At 52.1% G+C, this 16,373-nt stretch overlaps 2 protein-coding genes across 2 annotated transcripts; both read right to left on the bottom strand.

The window, feature by feature from the left end:
• Positions 1 to 552: 552 nt before the first annotated feature.
• LOC307053756 (double homeobox protein 4-like protein 4) lies at positions 553 to 5,771 on the bottom strand (the record flags this gene model as incomplete). The annotated part of the gene is made up of 5 exons (XM_079705238.1): positions 553 to 1,242; positions 1,758 to 1,912; positions 2,306 to 2,426; positions 3,842 to 3,996; positions 5,729 to 5,771. 5 exons carry the CDS (start codon positions 5,769 to 5,771, stop codon positions 553 to 555), a joined length of 1,164 nt encoding a protein of 387 aa, XP_079561364.1.
• Positions 5,772 to 8,940: 3,169 nt separating this feature from the next.
• LOC307053757 (double homeobox protein 4-like protein 4) lies at positions 8,941 to 13,044 on the bottom strand (the record flags this gene model as incomplete). Its single annotated transcript, XM_079705239.1, has 5 exons — positions 8,941 to 9,630; positions 10,146 to 10,300; positions 10,708 to 10,828; positions 12,240 to 12,394; positions 12,945 to 13,044. The coding sequence occupies 5 exons, from the start codon at positions 13,042 to 13,044 to the stop codon at positions 8,941 to 8,943; spliced, it is 1,221 nt and encodes a 406-aa protein (XP_079561365.1).
• Positions 13,045 to 16,373: the final 3,329 nt, after the last annotated feature.

The following is a 16,373-nucleotide window of genomic DNA, read 5'->3' on the forward strand; positions in this document are numbered from 1 at the left end:
TCCACACCATGCACCCAGAAAGCAAGTGAAGGTTGTCACTGTGAGAGTGTTTTCGTGATTCCACTAAGGTGTATTTGTGGCTACAAGCTACGGGACTAGACACGGGCAACTGGACCATCCTCCCATGCTGTCCCAGGCCAAGGGAGTGATTTCACCTTCCCAAGGAAACGCAGGAGAATACAAAGCGACCAAAGCACAACCGAGAACTTGAAGTGAGTGCCAAGATTTATTGATTGGATCAATGGAATGTCACATACAACGGGGAAATCCAGTTCAGCGTTGGGTCCTCCTCGTTATCATTGAACGGCTAGAATTCCTTGAGGCTTCAGAGAGGGTGTCCCTTCTGGTGCCCATGCTTCATGACAGTCTGTGTGGAACATGGCATCGCTCGTGGGCACAGCGCAATTGCTGTCGACAGTCTTCTTGCCTTGGTCTCCCTGCCAGACACTATGATGAGCGTTGCTTATTCCTTCTTCTTTCTCTCCCCCATGGCTCTGCCTCCCAGGAAAGGAGGCTTGAAAGGGGCTCGGGGGAAGGCCTTCCTTACTCCCGCTAAACCTGTGGCACTGGGGAGCCTGGCAGCATGTCGAGCAGGGCCTGGAATTCTTCCTCGCTGAGGGGGGCTTCGAGGGTTGCCGCAAGTTCCTCTTCCTCAGGGTCCGCATTCAGAAAAGGGCGTGCCTTGTCCAGAATATCCTCGTCTGACAAGAGTTCGTCCAGGAGGCTTGAGGAGCCTGGAAGGGCTGAGTGCTGGGGCTGTTGCTCCAGCTGGGGAGGTGTCTCTTCACCTGAGGTTGCCTGCTGCTGCCAGAAGTCTGTCTCTGGCGGTGCAGGCAGCCCGATGCCCCCCTGGGCAGGCTGCCCACTGGCGATGAGAGCATGTGTCCCTTCACCCCACGGAACTGTGGCCGGAAGAGGCTGTGGGTTCTGGCATCCCTGAAGTGCTGCCAGGCTGGGCTGGACCACGATGAACATCAATGGCTGGCCCACACAGCACCCAGAGGCAGCCCCTGGCACAAGAAAGGAGGGGGAGGAAACAGGAGTGGCCGCAGCAAAGGATTGCATGCTCTCAGGGGCATGAGAGGGAGGATAATGATGAGAGGTGCTATGGACAGTGGGCCAGGGACTTTGGTCCGACGGGGCAGTCACGGCTGATGTGGCATCTGGGCCTTCGGCCAGGCCATTCACAGGCCCACAAGCGCTCTGCTTTGGGTGCCGAGCTCTTCGGCTCTGGAACCATACCTAGGGAACCATATGGGGTGACAGGAACATTAGCAGCGTGACAGTCCAGATCAACTTGCAGCCGCCCCATTCCCGGCCCGCCCCAGTCCACTCTGCCCTGCCCTTCCGCACCCTCCAATCTGTCAGGCTCATGGCAAGTACTGGTGGGCCTCATCTAAGGGCCATTTTCCCTAAAGCTTTCGCCTTGGCTCTTGAAAATGCGGGAGGACGTCAGGGCAACACAGGACCCACCCCACCCCTCCCCACCCCTCCCCACCCCTGCCTTTGAGGAGAGCCGTCATTGCCCAGCTACAACCTCAGGCCCCTCCCTGGCTGCCCAGGACTTCCATTGCCCTCTCCTCTTCTGGAAATGGATGCCTTCAGGTCAGCCCCCTTGGCGTATTCATAGGATGAAGGGAACGTCCTCCCAATCCCCCCTCTCCAAGCCTACATATAGCCAGCAGCAACCCGTCGCAATGGTTAACACTCCTTTCTCTTGGGAGAAGCCAAGTTCCACCCACTGGTGGAGAACTTACCTGGATTCGAGGTTCGGGTATTCCTGTCTGGTGAGCCAATTCTTCCCTGGCAGCAATAGATGGAAATCGATCCCTCTCAAAGGCTTGCACAAGGACCCTTGTTTGAGAAGGAGAGATCAAAGTCCTCTTTCGCCTGGCCTCTCTTCCCAAGTTTTCTAAAGGAGGACACACAGAGAAGAGAGGACATTCAGGCCAATTTCAGCACGTTCACAGCAGATCCAGTGTGTGGTATGTCATAGATTAAGATTGATACATCGATACATCTTATTCAGTGCTATGTGAAAATGCGCCATGTGATGGAAGAAGGGATTTCTGCACATCCAGGCAGGTTCCGGACCCAAAGATTCCAAGCCTTCCTGGCCATGCATCTCCCCACCCTCCAACAGGGGCATGATGATCCTGTGTGGAGCAGGAATGGGGCAAGAACCCAAGATATCATGGTATCCTCTCTGAAGCGTTCTTGGCCTCCCATGGTCATCCACGTCCAGAGATGATTCTGTCTCATAGAGATGCTCTGGGGAAATGACTTACGAATGCTGGGAACTTACCTCGAGTCAAAGCCTCAGGTGGTGGCGGCCGCAGTGACTGCGACTGCCCTCCTTTGAAGCCATTCTCCGACAGCAATCGGCTCTGCTTTAGGCATCTTCTTCGCTGGTTTTGAAACCAAACCTGGGTACAAAGAAAGAAAGCCTTGTCTTTCAATGCTTATGCACGTACTTCCACTATCTATTGCAGGGATGCACCATAAAACAAATGCACAAACGCACCAGCCAGCCAGCCAGCCAGCAACAAGCCGACTAATGGAGACCCAGTATGGCCCGTCTGCCCCCAGTGGAAATATTTACAGTGCACAGGGACTGAACTCTTACTAGCACGTAGAATGTAGACTCCAGCTTTCACCTGTGAAGAAGTGCACCAGATTCCATTATACACAATCTGTGTCCATGAAAACAATCCTTCCTCTTCGAGTCACCTTACTGGTGTCCAGAGTAATGACTTGTGACACAGGAGGAGGCAATGCTTGCTTTCCCACAGTCAGAATGGGATGGATAGGTACCTCTCTCTCTCTCTCTCTCCCACGCCCCACCAGTTTTCATCAAAACTACCAGTTTCTCTGTGGCTCTTTTGGTCTCTGTCTACGATTCTCTGCACGTACCTGTTAACATCTGTCTCTGTGGCCACCCGCCTGCCTGCCCACCTGACTGCCTGCCTGCCTTCCCCTCTCTCTGTCTCTGTCCCAGGCTCTCAGGCTCCATCTGCTTTCCCTCATTTGGTCTCTTTGCCTCCCCTTTGGTCTGGTCCATGACCGATTCATGTTTCCCTGCCTCTCTTATGTCCCCAGAGGCAGTGCTGTCTCATGACACGCAATCATATCCCTTAGTAAGTGCCCCCATGAAAACTACTCTTCCCATGCTGCCTGGGAACTACTCATTGACAGTTACTTCTCAGTGACTACATGCCTCCATCACTGTGAGGTCAGGAGGCTCTTATGAACCCGCTCCCCATCTTCAGAATATGTGTCCTTGTCTTCAACAGTGAAGCAGTGTGCATGCTACCTCATTCCCCGAGGCCGACCTGCAGTATGGGCCTGTGCTTGTGTGCGTGTGTGTGTGCATGCTTTTAGACGTTTCTGATGGTGGTGTGTGGAAAATTTGACACCCTAAGCAAAAGGGTTCATAGGGGTTGTCAATCAGTCTTTGGCGACGCTTCGTATGGTCGCAGGAGGGGTGTTCCTACCTTTGGTGACTCCTCTCCAACCTACCCAGAGAGGGAAGTCTTCAGCACAGCTAGTTCATAGGAGGCCAGCTATTAAGGGAACACATCCTTGGCACCACCAGGCCACCCTGCTTCCGCGGCCCCTCACCCTTTTTCTTGACCACCCATTTGAATGGACCGCTCGCCACACAGCTCAGTCTGGCTGCGTTTCCCAAAGGGAGCCAGGTTCCTTGCCAAGATTCGAGTCCCTTCTGTCTGGAACACCCCGAAGAGGAAGCCCCAAGAGCAAGAACTCCAACGGGCGTAGGGTGACTTGCGTCTGGACATGGACCCCGAGAGGGAGAATGGATCAAGAGACTCGGACGTACCTGAATTCTGCTTTCTGCAATGCCCAGCTCTCGCGACAGCCATTCTCTGGTCGTTACCCCGGGGTAGGGGTTCTGTTGAAAGAGTGCTTGCAGGGTGTCCTTCTGATTCAGCCTCAGAACAAGCCTCCTCCTTTGCAATGGTCTTGAGAGTCGGCCTGTGGGAGAGAAAAGGGGGAATGTGTCAGGGGCGAATCCATGGAGGTTCAAACCAATGGTACCAGTCCAGCGCTGGTCCTTGTGCCACTTGAAAAATCTCTAAGCCAGGGGAAGACTCTGCATTTGGAACAACCATGGGTACACCCCAAAAGCCACGCTGAGTGGGACCATGGGGGCTCAAGCTAAGCTGAGTGTCAAGGCTATGGGGATCCCCTCACTACTCGCCAAGGATCCACAGGACGCCATGCAAACAGAAGGGGAGAGCCCTAGAAAAACAGGCTAACGTGACCAAAATGGGTGGAAGGATTTTCCACTTGTGGAGGCCTGGGAAAGTCTTGATGGCTTCTACCAGATTTACCTCGACCTCTATGCTAATGAGAGGAGTGCGGCTTCTGGCCTGTCATTTGCACAGAGTACCTGCGTTTTCACTATTTGAAAGGAAATGAGACGAAAGCCAAACGAAGCCAGACAAACACACAAGCCAACCCCCGACACAGAACGCACAAGAAGATTGTTTAGAAGACCTAGCTTTTTGAGATAAGGACCAGCGTGGTGACCCGTCTGATGGTGCCCACCCACCCACACACCCACAACCGCCCGGTACTCCTCGGAAGATGGGTTTCCCTTTCTAGGCACCGAGGTCATGCTGACTCGCCGTGTGCTCCTGCTATTCATTCAGTTGGGCAGCCTTGAAGGGCTTCCCCCACCCCTGTCCTATTTGAGGTTGCGTCTTCCTGGTGGTAAGGGAATACATGGGTGCTCCTTTCCTGCCTTCTAAGGCGGGAGCCAGCTGTGATGGCCAGGGTGGGTGTGGTTTCAGGCACATCCAGCACACCCCTGACATCTTGAGTTTCCTGAACTCTCTCCAACTCTAGGACAACACCAACCCTTCTGCAAGGGCTACCTGCTCTAGCAGCTGGCAGCTGGTGACGTAGTGTCATCACCAAGTCTCCCCATGGAAGGAGGCAAAGCAAGGCAATGATTTTGAACCCCTATAGGAGACTTCCTTTAAAAGCGCCCTTCCTTCCTGCCAGCTCCAAGGAAAATCTTTGGAAGGCACTCAAGGAATGGATGTGTCACACTGCGGATTTTGGCTTTCCAGAGACTCCTGCAGTGCCTACCTTGGAGTCCAATTAGAGACAGTTCGAGTGCTCCTGGAATCTCTTTCCCAGGCTCTAGCTTTCAGTTGTGCTCAAAGAAAAACTCTCTTTTTCTTCTATTCCCAATACATACTGGATGTGGATTCTTTCCATGGACACCATAGAAGTTAACCACTTCAAATGGAACATGAAACCAAAGGGAGCAAATCCGTAACAACAGCAAGAATAGAACATGCAAAACCAACTCAAAATCCCAACACGGTCAACTGGAAAAGAGTATCAGTTTAGTTGGGAACGTTTTCAAACACTCGTGTGCCATTCACTGCAACCACAGGCTGGGATTTTTGGTAGAGAAGCCATTGTCAGGCAACAGGGCTACCAACTTCCATGTCAATTTCAAGAAGGAAAACAAACGAACCAGCAAACCAGAAATATGTACGTGAAATGCCCAAACCAAGGTGCATCCTTTTGCCCAACTGATTCCAGAAACATGTCCCAGCATATCTGTCTGTGCCAATTGGTGGTCATTGGCAAATTTCAATCTTCGTGGTGACCAACCGTTGGGGTGGGGAGGTGCATGAGTGTATTTGGATGATCCAACCCCAGAGCCCAGATGCTGAGGGCAACGTACCTCTGGAGGTGCTGTATGTGACGGACGAGCTGGACGAATCCATAGTGGGAGACCCAAACGGATGGCACGGAAACTGCTGGCCAACTGTTCAGTACTCAGAAGCTCAGAATTTATAATGGAGGAGGATGCCCCGCCCCTATTTATGTAAATAGCCTCAGATGGTGGGGAACCCTTCCTTGCAAATTGAGAACCTGGAAGGAATCCCATGAGGCAAGTGGGTGTTGGAATGGAAGGCGTGTTCGGAAACTCCCAGGTCCCTTTGAAGCTGCCGGCCTCGTCGTCCTTTCACAGAAAGCTTGGGGTCCAGTGCTCTCTCGTTTTCACACCTTTCCACATTCTACACATACTTTTGCTCTCTGTGGAATTCCCCAACTCTGAGTCCCTCATGCGTAGGTGTGTCACTGTACTTTCCCAAATGCAGAGAGAACCTAGAGCCTAGCTTGCCTCGAGTACCATTCCCACTTCGCTCATCACCCCCAGGACGTCATTGCCTCCCACTCCTAAAGTATTTCCTTGGCTGCGTTTTGAGTTCCCGATAATTCACATACTAAGCTTGAGTGCTTATCGAGGGTCTACCCATGGTCCTCAACAGTTTGGGACTATTTCAGGTACCCTGAAACCCACCCCCTTGCTCATATGCCATGGAGAGACCAGAGAAAGGGGCACGCCACACGTCGAGGTTTCACAAGAAAAGGAAGTTATTTTCAGTGCTTGTCCTTGGCGTCCAGAAGACAAAGTCAGTTTCGCATTCACTGGTCACCTGGCATGTGTGCCAAGAAGAAGGAGAATGGGAAGGTGAAAGGGAAGGGGATGTGGAAGGGGAAGGGGAAGGAGAGGGATATGAAGCTAGTTAGATGATGGATGATGACACAGCTGGGTTTGAAAGGAAAGCTTTGCATTCCAAGGACAGCCATCCCAACATTTTCGGTGCATTTGTGCTGCACAGAATAGAAGAGTTAAAAACAAACCAACCAAAAAACCCCACACAGAAACACAGAACCATCTTTAATGTGTTCCTTTGCCAACAGGGTTCTTTTGCCACCACGTGGATTAACATGAGGACAGAGAGCTTATTTAGAAACAGTTGGGAATCAGAGTAATTACACCAGCAATTCGTTAAAATATGGCTGGTGTGTGTGTGTGTGTGTGTGTGTGTGTGTGTGAGGGGGTGTGTGAGGGGGTGTTTGTGTGATCTGTGTGTTTGATTTTCTGCACCCACTAAGGACGGTTGTCAGCTGGTACATGTGGACGGATGTCAGCGGGACCAGTAGGTGTGTGCAAGTCTCAGGAGGCCCAGGAAGATGTCCTGAGGAGGTGCATGTCTTGGTCCCTCGTCCTGAAGTATCTGAGATCAGAGGAAGGCGTGACCATCTTGTTGGATCGGGGTGGTTTTTCCCGAGAACTATGAAGTTTTGGGTGAGATAATCACTGAAACATGGGATTTGCTGGCTCCTCCCAGAAGGCACTGCCTGCCAGAGCTGGACCGGCTCCCTCCTGGACAATCCAGGTGGGGAAAGGTTGCTTGGGAGAGGAGAAACTGTGATCTGCATGGCAACCAGGGAATCCTGAGTGGCCCCAGGTGTGTTTATACACAGGTGGCCTCCCTGTGGAGGTAACGCTGCCCGTTCCTGGGTTCCGAGGTTTCTCTGGAGTGGTCAGCATTGGACAACCAATATGGTAAAGCCCCAGCTCCTAGCTCTAGCTAGAGTCTGTGCAAGTCCTGCCACCCACAAGCATCTCAGTGTTTCCCGGCACACTGTGACCCAGTGTTCCTCCCGCCCTCTTGAAAGCACCAACTTTTCCATAAGCTGTCTCTTTCCACATCTTCAGTACTACTTGTCCTGAGGCTACCGTGGCCAGATTCTTTCCCCAGAAGCCCTATGCCCCCTGTGTGGCTCTTGAAACTGATGTTTCCTTTCTGCAGATCGAAAGGAAGGAGAGAGAGAGAGAGAGAGAGAGAGAGAGAGAGAGACAGAGAGAGAGAGACAGAGAGAGAGAGACAGAGAGAGAGATATAGAGAGACAGAGAGAGACAGTGACAGAGAGAGGGAGAGGGAGAGAGAGAGAAAGAGAGAGGGCTGTATATTGCTCTAGAGCTCTGGAGAAAGGGGAGCCTAAGACTGGGGTGTGACTGGGAGGGAGTTGAGGACTAGATGGATCTGCCGAGATATGCACACATTAGAGCTAGAGACCCGGATGCAGGTGTAGCTAGAGAATCAGATTCATTGTTGTATAGACAATCAAGTGGCAACTCTCAGGTTATTTTAATGTTTCGTGCCACTGACACACCCATGCTGAACATGGGGCGCACGGATTGAGCCAGTTGAGAATCACTCAACACAGAGGGTATGAGGCACATGTGTTGGAAAATAGTTTTGAAAGAAGCAGTGGAAGGGATGATCTGCAATGACGTTACGATGCCACATGGATTTGGCTTTTCAGTTCATTTGTGCATCACTTTAGTTGTAACTAGGCTTATCTTTTGAGAGGTGTGTGCGTGTAGCGTGTGGCTGTGGACACACAATAGGAGAGAGAGAGGGACGGAGAGAGATTATTTGCCTGCATAATATACCGGGCACAGTGGTTACTATGAGCCCTGGCAATGAAAGTTTTTGCAGAGTTCTGTCCTTCTGTACAAAGGCAATGCCCTCGAGGAACCCTTCCACACCATGCACCCAGAAAGCAAGTGAAGGTTGTCACTGTGAGAGTGTTTTCGTGATTCCACTAAGGTGTATTTGTGGCTACAAGCTACGGGACTAGACACGGGCATCTGGACCATCCTCCCATGCTGTCCCAGGCCAAGGGAGGGATTTCACCTCCCCAAGGAAACGCAGGAGAATACAAAGCGACCAAAGCACAACCGAGAACTTGAAGTGAGTGCCAAGATTTATTGATTGGATCAATGGAATGTCACATACAACGGGGAAATCCAGTTCAGGGTTGGGTCCTCCTCGTTATCATTGAACGGCTAGAATTCCTTGAGGCTTCAGAGAGGGTGTCCCTTCTGGTGCCCATGCTTCATGACAGTCTGTGTGGAGCATGGCATCGCTCGTGGGCACAGCACAATTGCTGTCGACAGTCTTCTTGCCTTGGTCTCCCTGCCAGACACTATGATGAGCGTTGCTTATTCCTTCTTCTTTCTCTCCCCCATGGCTCTGCCTCCCAGGAAAGGAGGCTTGAAAGGGGCTCGGGGGAAGGCCTTCCTTACTCCCCCTAAACCTGTGGCACTGGGGAGCCTGGCAGCATGTCGAGCAGGGCCTGGAATTCTTCCTCGCTGAGGGGGGCTTCGAGGGTTGCCGCAAGTTCCTCTTCCTCAGGGTCCGCATTCAGAAAAGGGCGTGCCTTGTCCAGAATATCCTCGTCTGACAAGAGTTCGTCCAGGAGGCTTGAGGAGCCTGGAAGGGCTGAGTGCTGGGGCTGTTGCTCCAGCTGGGGAGGTGTCTCTTCACCTGAGGTTGCCTGCTGCTGCCAGAAGTCTGTCTCTGGCGGTGCAGGCAGCCCGATGCCCCCCTGGGCAGGCTGCCCACTGGCGATGAGAGCATGTGTCCCTTCACCCCACGGAACTGTGGCCGGAAGAGGCTGTGGGTTCTGGCATCCCTGAAGTGCTGCCAGGCTGGGCTGGACCACGATGAACATCAACGGCTGGCCCACACAGCACCCAGAGGCAGCCCCTGGCACAAGAAAGGAGGGGGAGAAAACAGGAGTGGCCGCAGCAAAGGATTGCGTGCTCTCAGTGGCATGAGAGGGAGGATAATGATGAGAGGTGCTATGGACAGTGAGCCAGGGACTTTGGTCCGACGGGGCAGTCACGGCTGATGTGGCATCTGGGCCTTCGGCCAGGGCATTCACAGGCCCACAAGCGCTCTGCTTTGGGTGCCGAGCTCTTCGGTTCTGGAACCATACCTAGGGAACCATATGGGGTGACAGGAACATTAGCAGCGTGACAGTCCAGATCAACTTGCAGCCGCCCCATTCCCGGCCCGCCCCAGTCCACTCTGCCCTGCCCTTCCGCACCCTCCAATCTGTCAGGCTCATGGCAAGTACTGGTGGGCCTCATCTAAGGGCCATTTTCCCTAAAGCTTTCGCCTTGGCTGTTGAAAATGTGGGAGGACGTCAGGGCAACACAGGACCCACCCCACCCCTCCCCACCCCTCCCCACCCCTGCCTTTGAGGAGAGCCGTCATTGCCCAGCTACAACCTCAGGCCCCTCCCTGGCTGCCCAGGACTTCCATTGCCCTCTCCTCTTCTGGAAATGGATGCCTTCAGGTCAGCCCCCTTGGCGTATTCATAGGATGAAGGGAACGTCCTCCCAATCCCCCCTCTCCAAGCCTACATATAGCCAGCAGCAACCCGTCGCAATGGTTAACACTCCTTTCTCTTGGGAGAAGCCAAGTTCCACCCACTGGTGGAGAACTTACCTGGATTCGAGGTTCGGGTATTCCTGTCTGGTGAGCCAATTCTTCCCTGGCAGCAATAGATGGAAATCGATCCCTCTCAAAGGCTTGCACAAGGACCCTTGTTTGAGAAGGAGAGATCAAAGTCCTCTTTCGCCTGGCCTCTCTTCCCAAGTTTTCTAAAGGAGGACACACAGAGAAGAGAGGACAGTCAGGCCAATTTCAGCACGTTCACAGCAGATCCAGTGTGTGGTATGTAGGAAGTGGTATGTCATAGATTAAGATCGATACATCGATACATCTTATTCAGTGCTATGTGAAAATGCCCCATGTGATGGAAGAAGGGATTTCTGCACATCCAGGCAGGTTCCGGACCCAAAGATTCCAAGCCTTCCTGGCCATGCATCTCCCCACCCTCCAACAGGGGCATGATGATCCTGTGTGGAGCAGGAATGGGGCAAGAACCCAAGATATCATGGTATCCTCTCTGAAGTGTTCTTGGCCTCCCATGGTCATCCACGTCCAGAGATGATTCTGTCTCATAGAGATGCTCTGGGGAAATGACTTACGAATGCTGGGAACTTACCTCGAGTCAAAGCCTCAGGTGGTGGCGGCCGCAGTGACTGCGACTGCCCTCCTTTGAAGCCATTCTCGGACAGCAATCGGCTCTGCTTTAGGCATCTTCTTCGCTGGTTTTGAAACCAAACCTGGGTACAAAGAAAGAAAGCCTTGTCTTTCAATGCTTATGCACGTACTTCCACTATCTATTGCAGGGATGCACCATAAAACAAACGCACAAATGCACCAGCCAGCCAGCCAGCAACAAGCCGACTAATGGAGACCCAGTATGGCCCGTCTGCCCCCAGTGGAAATATTTACAGTGCACAGGGACTGAACTCTTACTAGCACGTAGAATGTAGACTCCAGCTTTCACCTGTGAAGAAGTGCACCAGATTCCATTATACACAATCTGTGTCCATGGAAACAATCCTTCCTCTTCGAGTCACCTTACTGGTGTCCAGAGTAATGACTTGTGACACAGGAGGAGGCAATGCTTGCTTTCCCACAGTCAGAATGGGATGGATAGGTACCTCTCTCTCTCTCTCTCTCCCACGCCCCACCCGTTCTCATCAAAACTACCAGTTTCTCTGTGGCTCTTTTGGTCTCTGTCTATGATTCTCTGCATGTACCTGTTGACATCTGTCTCTGTTGCCACCCGCCTGCCTGCCCACCTGACTGCCTGCCTGCCTTCCCCTCTCTCTGTCTCTGTCCCAGGCTCTCAGGCTCCATCTGCTTTCCCTCATTTGGTCTCTTTGCCTCCCCTTCGGTCTGGTCCATGACCGATTCATGTTTCCCTGCCTCTCTTATGTCCCCAGAGGCAGTACTGTCTCATGACATGCAATCATATCCCTTACTAAGTGCCCCCCTGACAACTACTCTTCCCATGCTGCCTGGGAACTACTCATTGACAGTTACTTCTCAGGGACTACATGCCTCCATCACTGTGAGTTCAGGAGGCTCTTATGAACCCGCTCCCCACCTTCAGAATATGTGTCCTTGTCTTCAACAGTGAAGCAGTGTGCATGCTACCTCATTCCCCGAGGCCGACCTGCAGTATGGGCCTGTGCTTGTGTGTGAGTGTGTGTGTATGCTTTTAGACGTTTCTGATGGTGGTGTGTAGAAAATTTGACACCCTGAGCAAAAGTGTTCATAGGGATTGTCAATCAGTGTTTGGCGACACTTCGTATGGTCGCAGGAGGGGTGTTCCTACCTTTGGCGACTCCTCTCCAACCTACCCAGAGAGGGAAGTCTTCAGCACAGCTAGTTCCTAGGAGGCCAGCCATTAAGGGAACACCTCCTTGGCACCACCAGGCCCCCCTGCTTCCGCGGCCCCTCACCCTTTTTCTTGACCACCCATTTGACTGGACCGCTCGCCACACAGCTCAGTCTGGCTGCGTTTCCCAAAGGGAGCCACGTTCCTTGCCAAGATTCGAGTCCCTTCTGTCTGGAACACCCCGAAGAGGAAGCCCCAAGAGCAAGGACTCCAACGGGCGTAGGGTGACTTGCGTCTGGACATGGACCCCGAGAGGGAGAATGGATCGAGAGACTCGGACGTACCTGAATTCTGCTTTCTGCAATGCCCAGCTCTCGCGACAGCCGTTCTCTGGTCGTTACCCCGGGGTAGGGGTTCTGTTGAAAGAGTGCTTGCAGGGTGTCCTTCTGATTCAGCCTCAGAACAAGCCTCCTCCTTTGCAATGGTCTTGAGAGTCGGCCTGTGGGAGAGAAAAGGGGGAATGTGTCAGGGGCGAATCCATGGAGGTTCAAACCAATGGTACCAGTCCAGCGCTGGTCCTTGTGCCACTTGAAAAATCTCTAAGCCAGGGGAAGACTCTGCATTTGGAACAACCGTGGGTACACCCCAAAAGCCACGCTGAGTGGGACCATGGGGGCTCAAGCTAAGCTGAGGGTCAAGGCTATGGGGATCCCCTCACTACTCGCCAAGGATCCCCAGGACGCCATGCAAACAGAAGGGGAGAGCCCTAGAAAAACAGGCTAACGTGACCAAAATGGGTGGAAGGATTTTCCACTTGTGGAGGCCTGGGAAAGTCTTGATGGCTTCTACCAGATTTACCTCGACCTCTATGCTAATGAGAGGAGTGCGGCTTCTGGCCTGTCATTTGCACAGAGTACCTGTGTTTTCACTATTTGAAAGGAAATGAGACGAAAGCCAAACGAAGCCAGACAAACACACAAGCCAACCCCCGACACAGAACGCACAAGAAGATTGTTTAGAAGACCTAGCTTTTTGAGATAAGGACCGACCAGCGTGGTGACCCGTCTGATGGTGCCCACCCACCCACACACCCACAACCGCCCGGTACTCCTCGGAAGATGGGTTTCCCTTTCTAGGCACCGAGGTCATGCTGACTCGCCGTGTGCTCCTGCTATTCATTCAGTTGGGCAGCCTTGAAGAGCTTCCCCCACCCCTGTCCTATTTGAGGTTGCGTCTTCCTGGTGGTAAGGGAATACATGGGTGCTCCTTTCCTGCCTTCTAAGGCGGGAGCCAGCTGTGATGGCCAGGGTGGGTGTGGTTTCAGGCACATCCAGCACACCCCTGACATCTTGAGTTTCCTGAACTCTCTCCAACTCTAGGACAACACCAACCCTTCTGCAAGGGCTACCTGCTCTAGCAGCTGGCAGCTGGTTACGTAGTGTCATCACCAAGTCTCCCCATGGAAGGAGGCAAAGCAAGGCAATGGTTTCGGACCCCTATAGGGACTTCCTTTAAAAGCGCCCTTCCTTCCTGCCAGCTCCAAGGAAAATCTTTGGAAGGCACTCAAGGAACGGATGTGTCACACTGCGGATTTTGGCTTTCCAGAGACTCCTGCAGTGCCTACCTTGGAGTCCAATTAGAGACAGTTCGAGTGCTCCTGGAATCTCTTTCCCAGGCTCTAGCTTTCAGTTGTGCTCAAAGAAAAACTCTCTTTTTCTTCTATTCCCAATACATACTGGATGTGGATTCTTTCCATGGACACCATACAAGTTAACCACTTCAAATGGAACATGAAACCAAAGGGAGCAAATCCGTAACAACAGCAAGAATAGAACATGCAAAACCAACTCAAAATCCCAAACACGGTCAACTGGAAAAAAGTATCAGTTTAGTTGGGAACGTTTTCAAACACTCGTGTGCCATTCACTGCAACCACAGGCTGGGATTTTTGGTAGAGAAGCCATTGTCAGGCAACAGGGCTACCAACTTCCATGTCGATTTCAAGAAGGAAAACAAACGAACCAGCAAACCAGAAATATGTACGTGAAATGCCCAAACCAAGGTGCATCCTTTTGCCCAACTGATTCCAGAAACATGTCCCAGCATATCTGTCTGTGCCAATTGGTGGTCATTGGCAAATTTCAATCTTCGTGGTGACCAACCGTTGGGGTGGGGAGGTGCATGAGTGTATTTGGATGATCCAACCCCAGAGCCCAGATGCTGAGGGCAACGTACCTCTGGAAGTGCTGTATGTGACGGACGAGCTGGACGAATCCATAGTGGGAGACCCAAACGGATGGCACGGAAACTGCTGGCCAACTGTTCAGTACTCAGAAGCTCAGAATTTATAATGGAGGAGGATGCCCCGCCCCTATTTATGTAAATAGCCTCAGATGGTGGGGAACCCTTCCTTGCAAATTGAGAACCTGGAAGGAATCCCATGAGGCAAGTGGGTGTTGGAATGGAAGGCGTGTTCGGAAACTCCCAGGTCCCTTTGAAGCTGCCGGCCTCGTCCTCCTTTCACAGAAAGCTTGGGGTCCAGTGCTCTCTCGTTTTCACACCTTTCCACATTCTACACATACTTTTGCTCTCTGTGGAATTCCCCAACTCTGAGTCCCTCATGCGTAGGTGTGTCACTGTACTTTCCCAAATGCAGAGAGAACCTAGAGCCTAGCTTGCCTCGAGTACCATTCCCACTTCGCTCATCACCCCCAGGACGTCATTGCCTCCCACTCCTAAAGTATTTCCTTGGCTGCGTTTTGAGTTCCCGATAATTCACATACTAAGCTTGAGTGCTTATCGAGGGTCTACCCATGGTCCTCAACAGTTTGGGACTATTTCAGGTACCCTGAAACCCACCCCCTTGCTCATATGCCATGGAGAGACCAGAGAAAGGGGCACGCCACACGTAGAGGTTTCACAAGAAAAGGAAGTTATTTTCAGTGCTTGTCCTTGGCGTCCAGAAGACAAAGTCAGTTTCGCATTCACTGGTCACCTGGCATGTGTGCCAAGAAGAAGGAGAATGGGAAGGTGAAAGGGAAGGGGATGTGGAAGGGGAAGGGGAAGGAGAGGGATATGAAGCTAGTTAGATGATGGATGATGACACAGCTGGGTTTGAAAGGAAAGCTTTGCATTCCAAGGACAGCCATCCCAACATTTTCGGTGCATTTGTGCTGCACAGAATAGAAGAGTTAAAAACAAACCAACCAAAAAACCCCACACAGAAACACAGAACCATCTTTAATGTGTTCCTTTGCCAACAGGGTTCTTTTGCCACCACGTGGATTAACATGAGGACAGAGAGCTTATTTAGAAACAGTTGGGAATCAGAGTAATTACACCAGCAATTCGTTAAAATATGGCTGGTGTGTGTGTGTGTGTGTGTGTGTGTGTGTGTGTGTGTGTGTGTGTGTGAGGGGGTGTTTGTGTGATCTGTGTGTTTGATTTTCTGCACCCACTAAGGACGGTTGTCAGCTGGTACATGTGGACGGATGTCAGCGGGACCAGTAGGTGTGTGCAAGTCTCAGGAGGCCCAGGAGGATGTCCTGAGGAGGTGCATGTCTTGGTCCCTCGTCCTGAAGTAACTGAGATCAGAGGGAGGCGTGGCCATCTTGTTGGATCGGGGTGGTTTTTCCCGAGAACTATGAAGTTTTGGGTGAGATAATCACTGAAACATGGGATTTGCTGGCTCCTCCCAGAAGGCACTGCCTGCCAGAGCTGGACCGGCTCCCTCCTGGACAATCCAGGTGGGGAAAGGTTGCTTGGGAGAGCAGAAACTGTGATCTGCATGGCAACCAGGGAATCCTGAGTGGCCCCAGGTGTGTTTATACACAGGTGGCCTCCCTGTGGAGGTAACGCTGCCCGTTCCTGGGTTCCGAGGTTTCTCTGGAGTGGTCAGCATTGGACAACCAATATGGTAAAGCACCAGCTCCTAGCTCTAGCTAGAGTCTGTGCAAGTCCTGCCACCCACAAGCATCTCAGTGTTTCCCGGCACACTGTGACCCAGTGTTCCTCCCGCCCTCTTGAAAGCACCAACTTTTCCATAAGCTGTCTCTTTCCACATCTTCAGTACTACTTGTCCTGAGGCTACCGTGGCCAGATTCTTTCCCCAGAAGCCCTATGCCCCCTGTGTGGCTCTTGAAACTGATGTTTCCTTTCTGCAAATCGAAAGGAAGGAGAGAGAGAGAGAGAGAGAGAGAGAGAGAGAGAGAGACAGAGAGAGAGATACAGAGAGACAGAGAGAGACAGTGACAGAGAGAGGGAGAGGGAGAGAGAGAGAAAGAGAGAGGGCTGTATATTGCTCTAGAGCTCTGGAGAAAGGGGAGCCTAAGACTGGGGTGTGACTGGGAGGGAGTTGAGGACTAGATGGATCTGCCGAGATATGCACACATTAGAGCTAGAGACCCGGATGCAGGTGTAGCTAGAGAATCAGATTCATTGTTGTATAGACAATCAAGTGGCAACTCTCAGATTATTTT

The sequence above is a fragment of the Hyperoodon ampullatus genome (genome assembly GCF_949752795.1).
Source record: "Hyperoodon ampullatus genome assembly, chromosome: 5".
NCBI lineage: Eukaryota > Metazoa > Chordata > Mammalia > Artiodactyla > Ziphiidae > Hyperoodon > Hyperoodon ampullatus.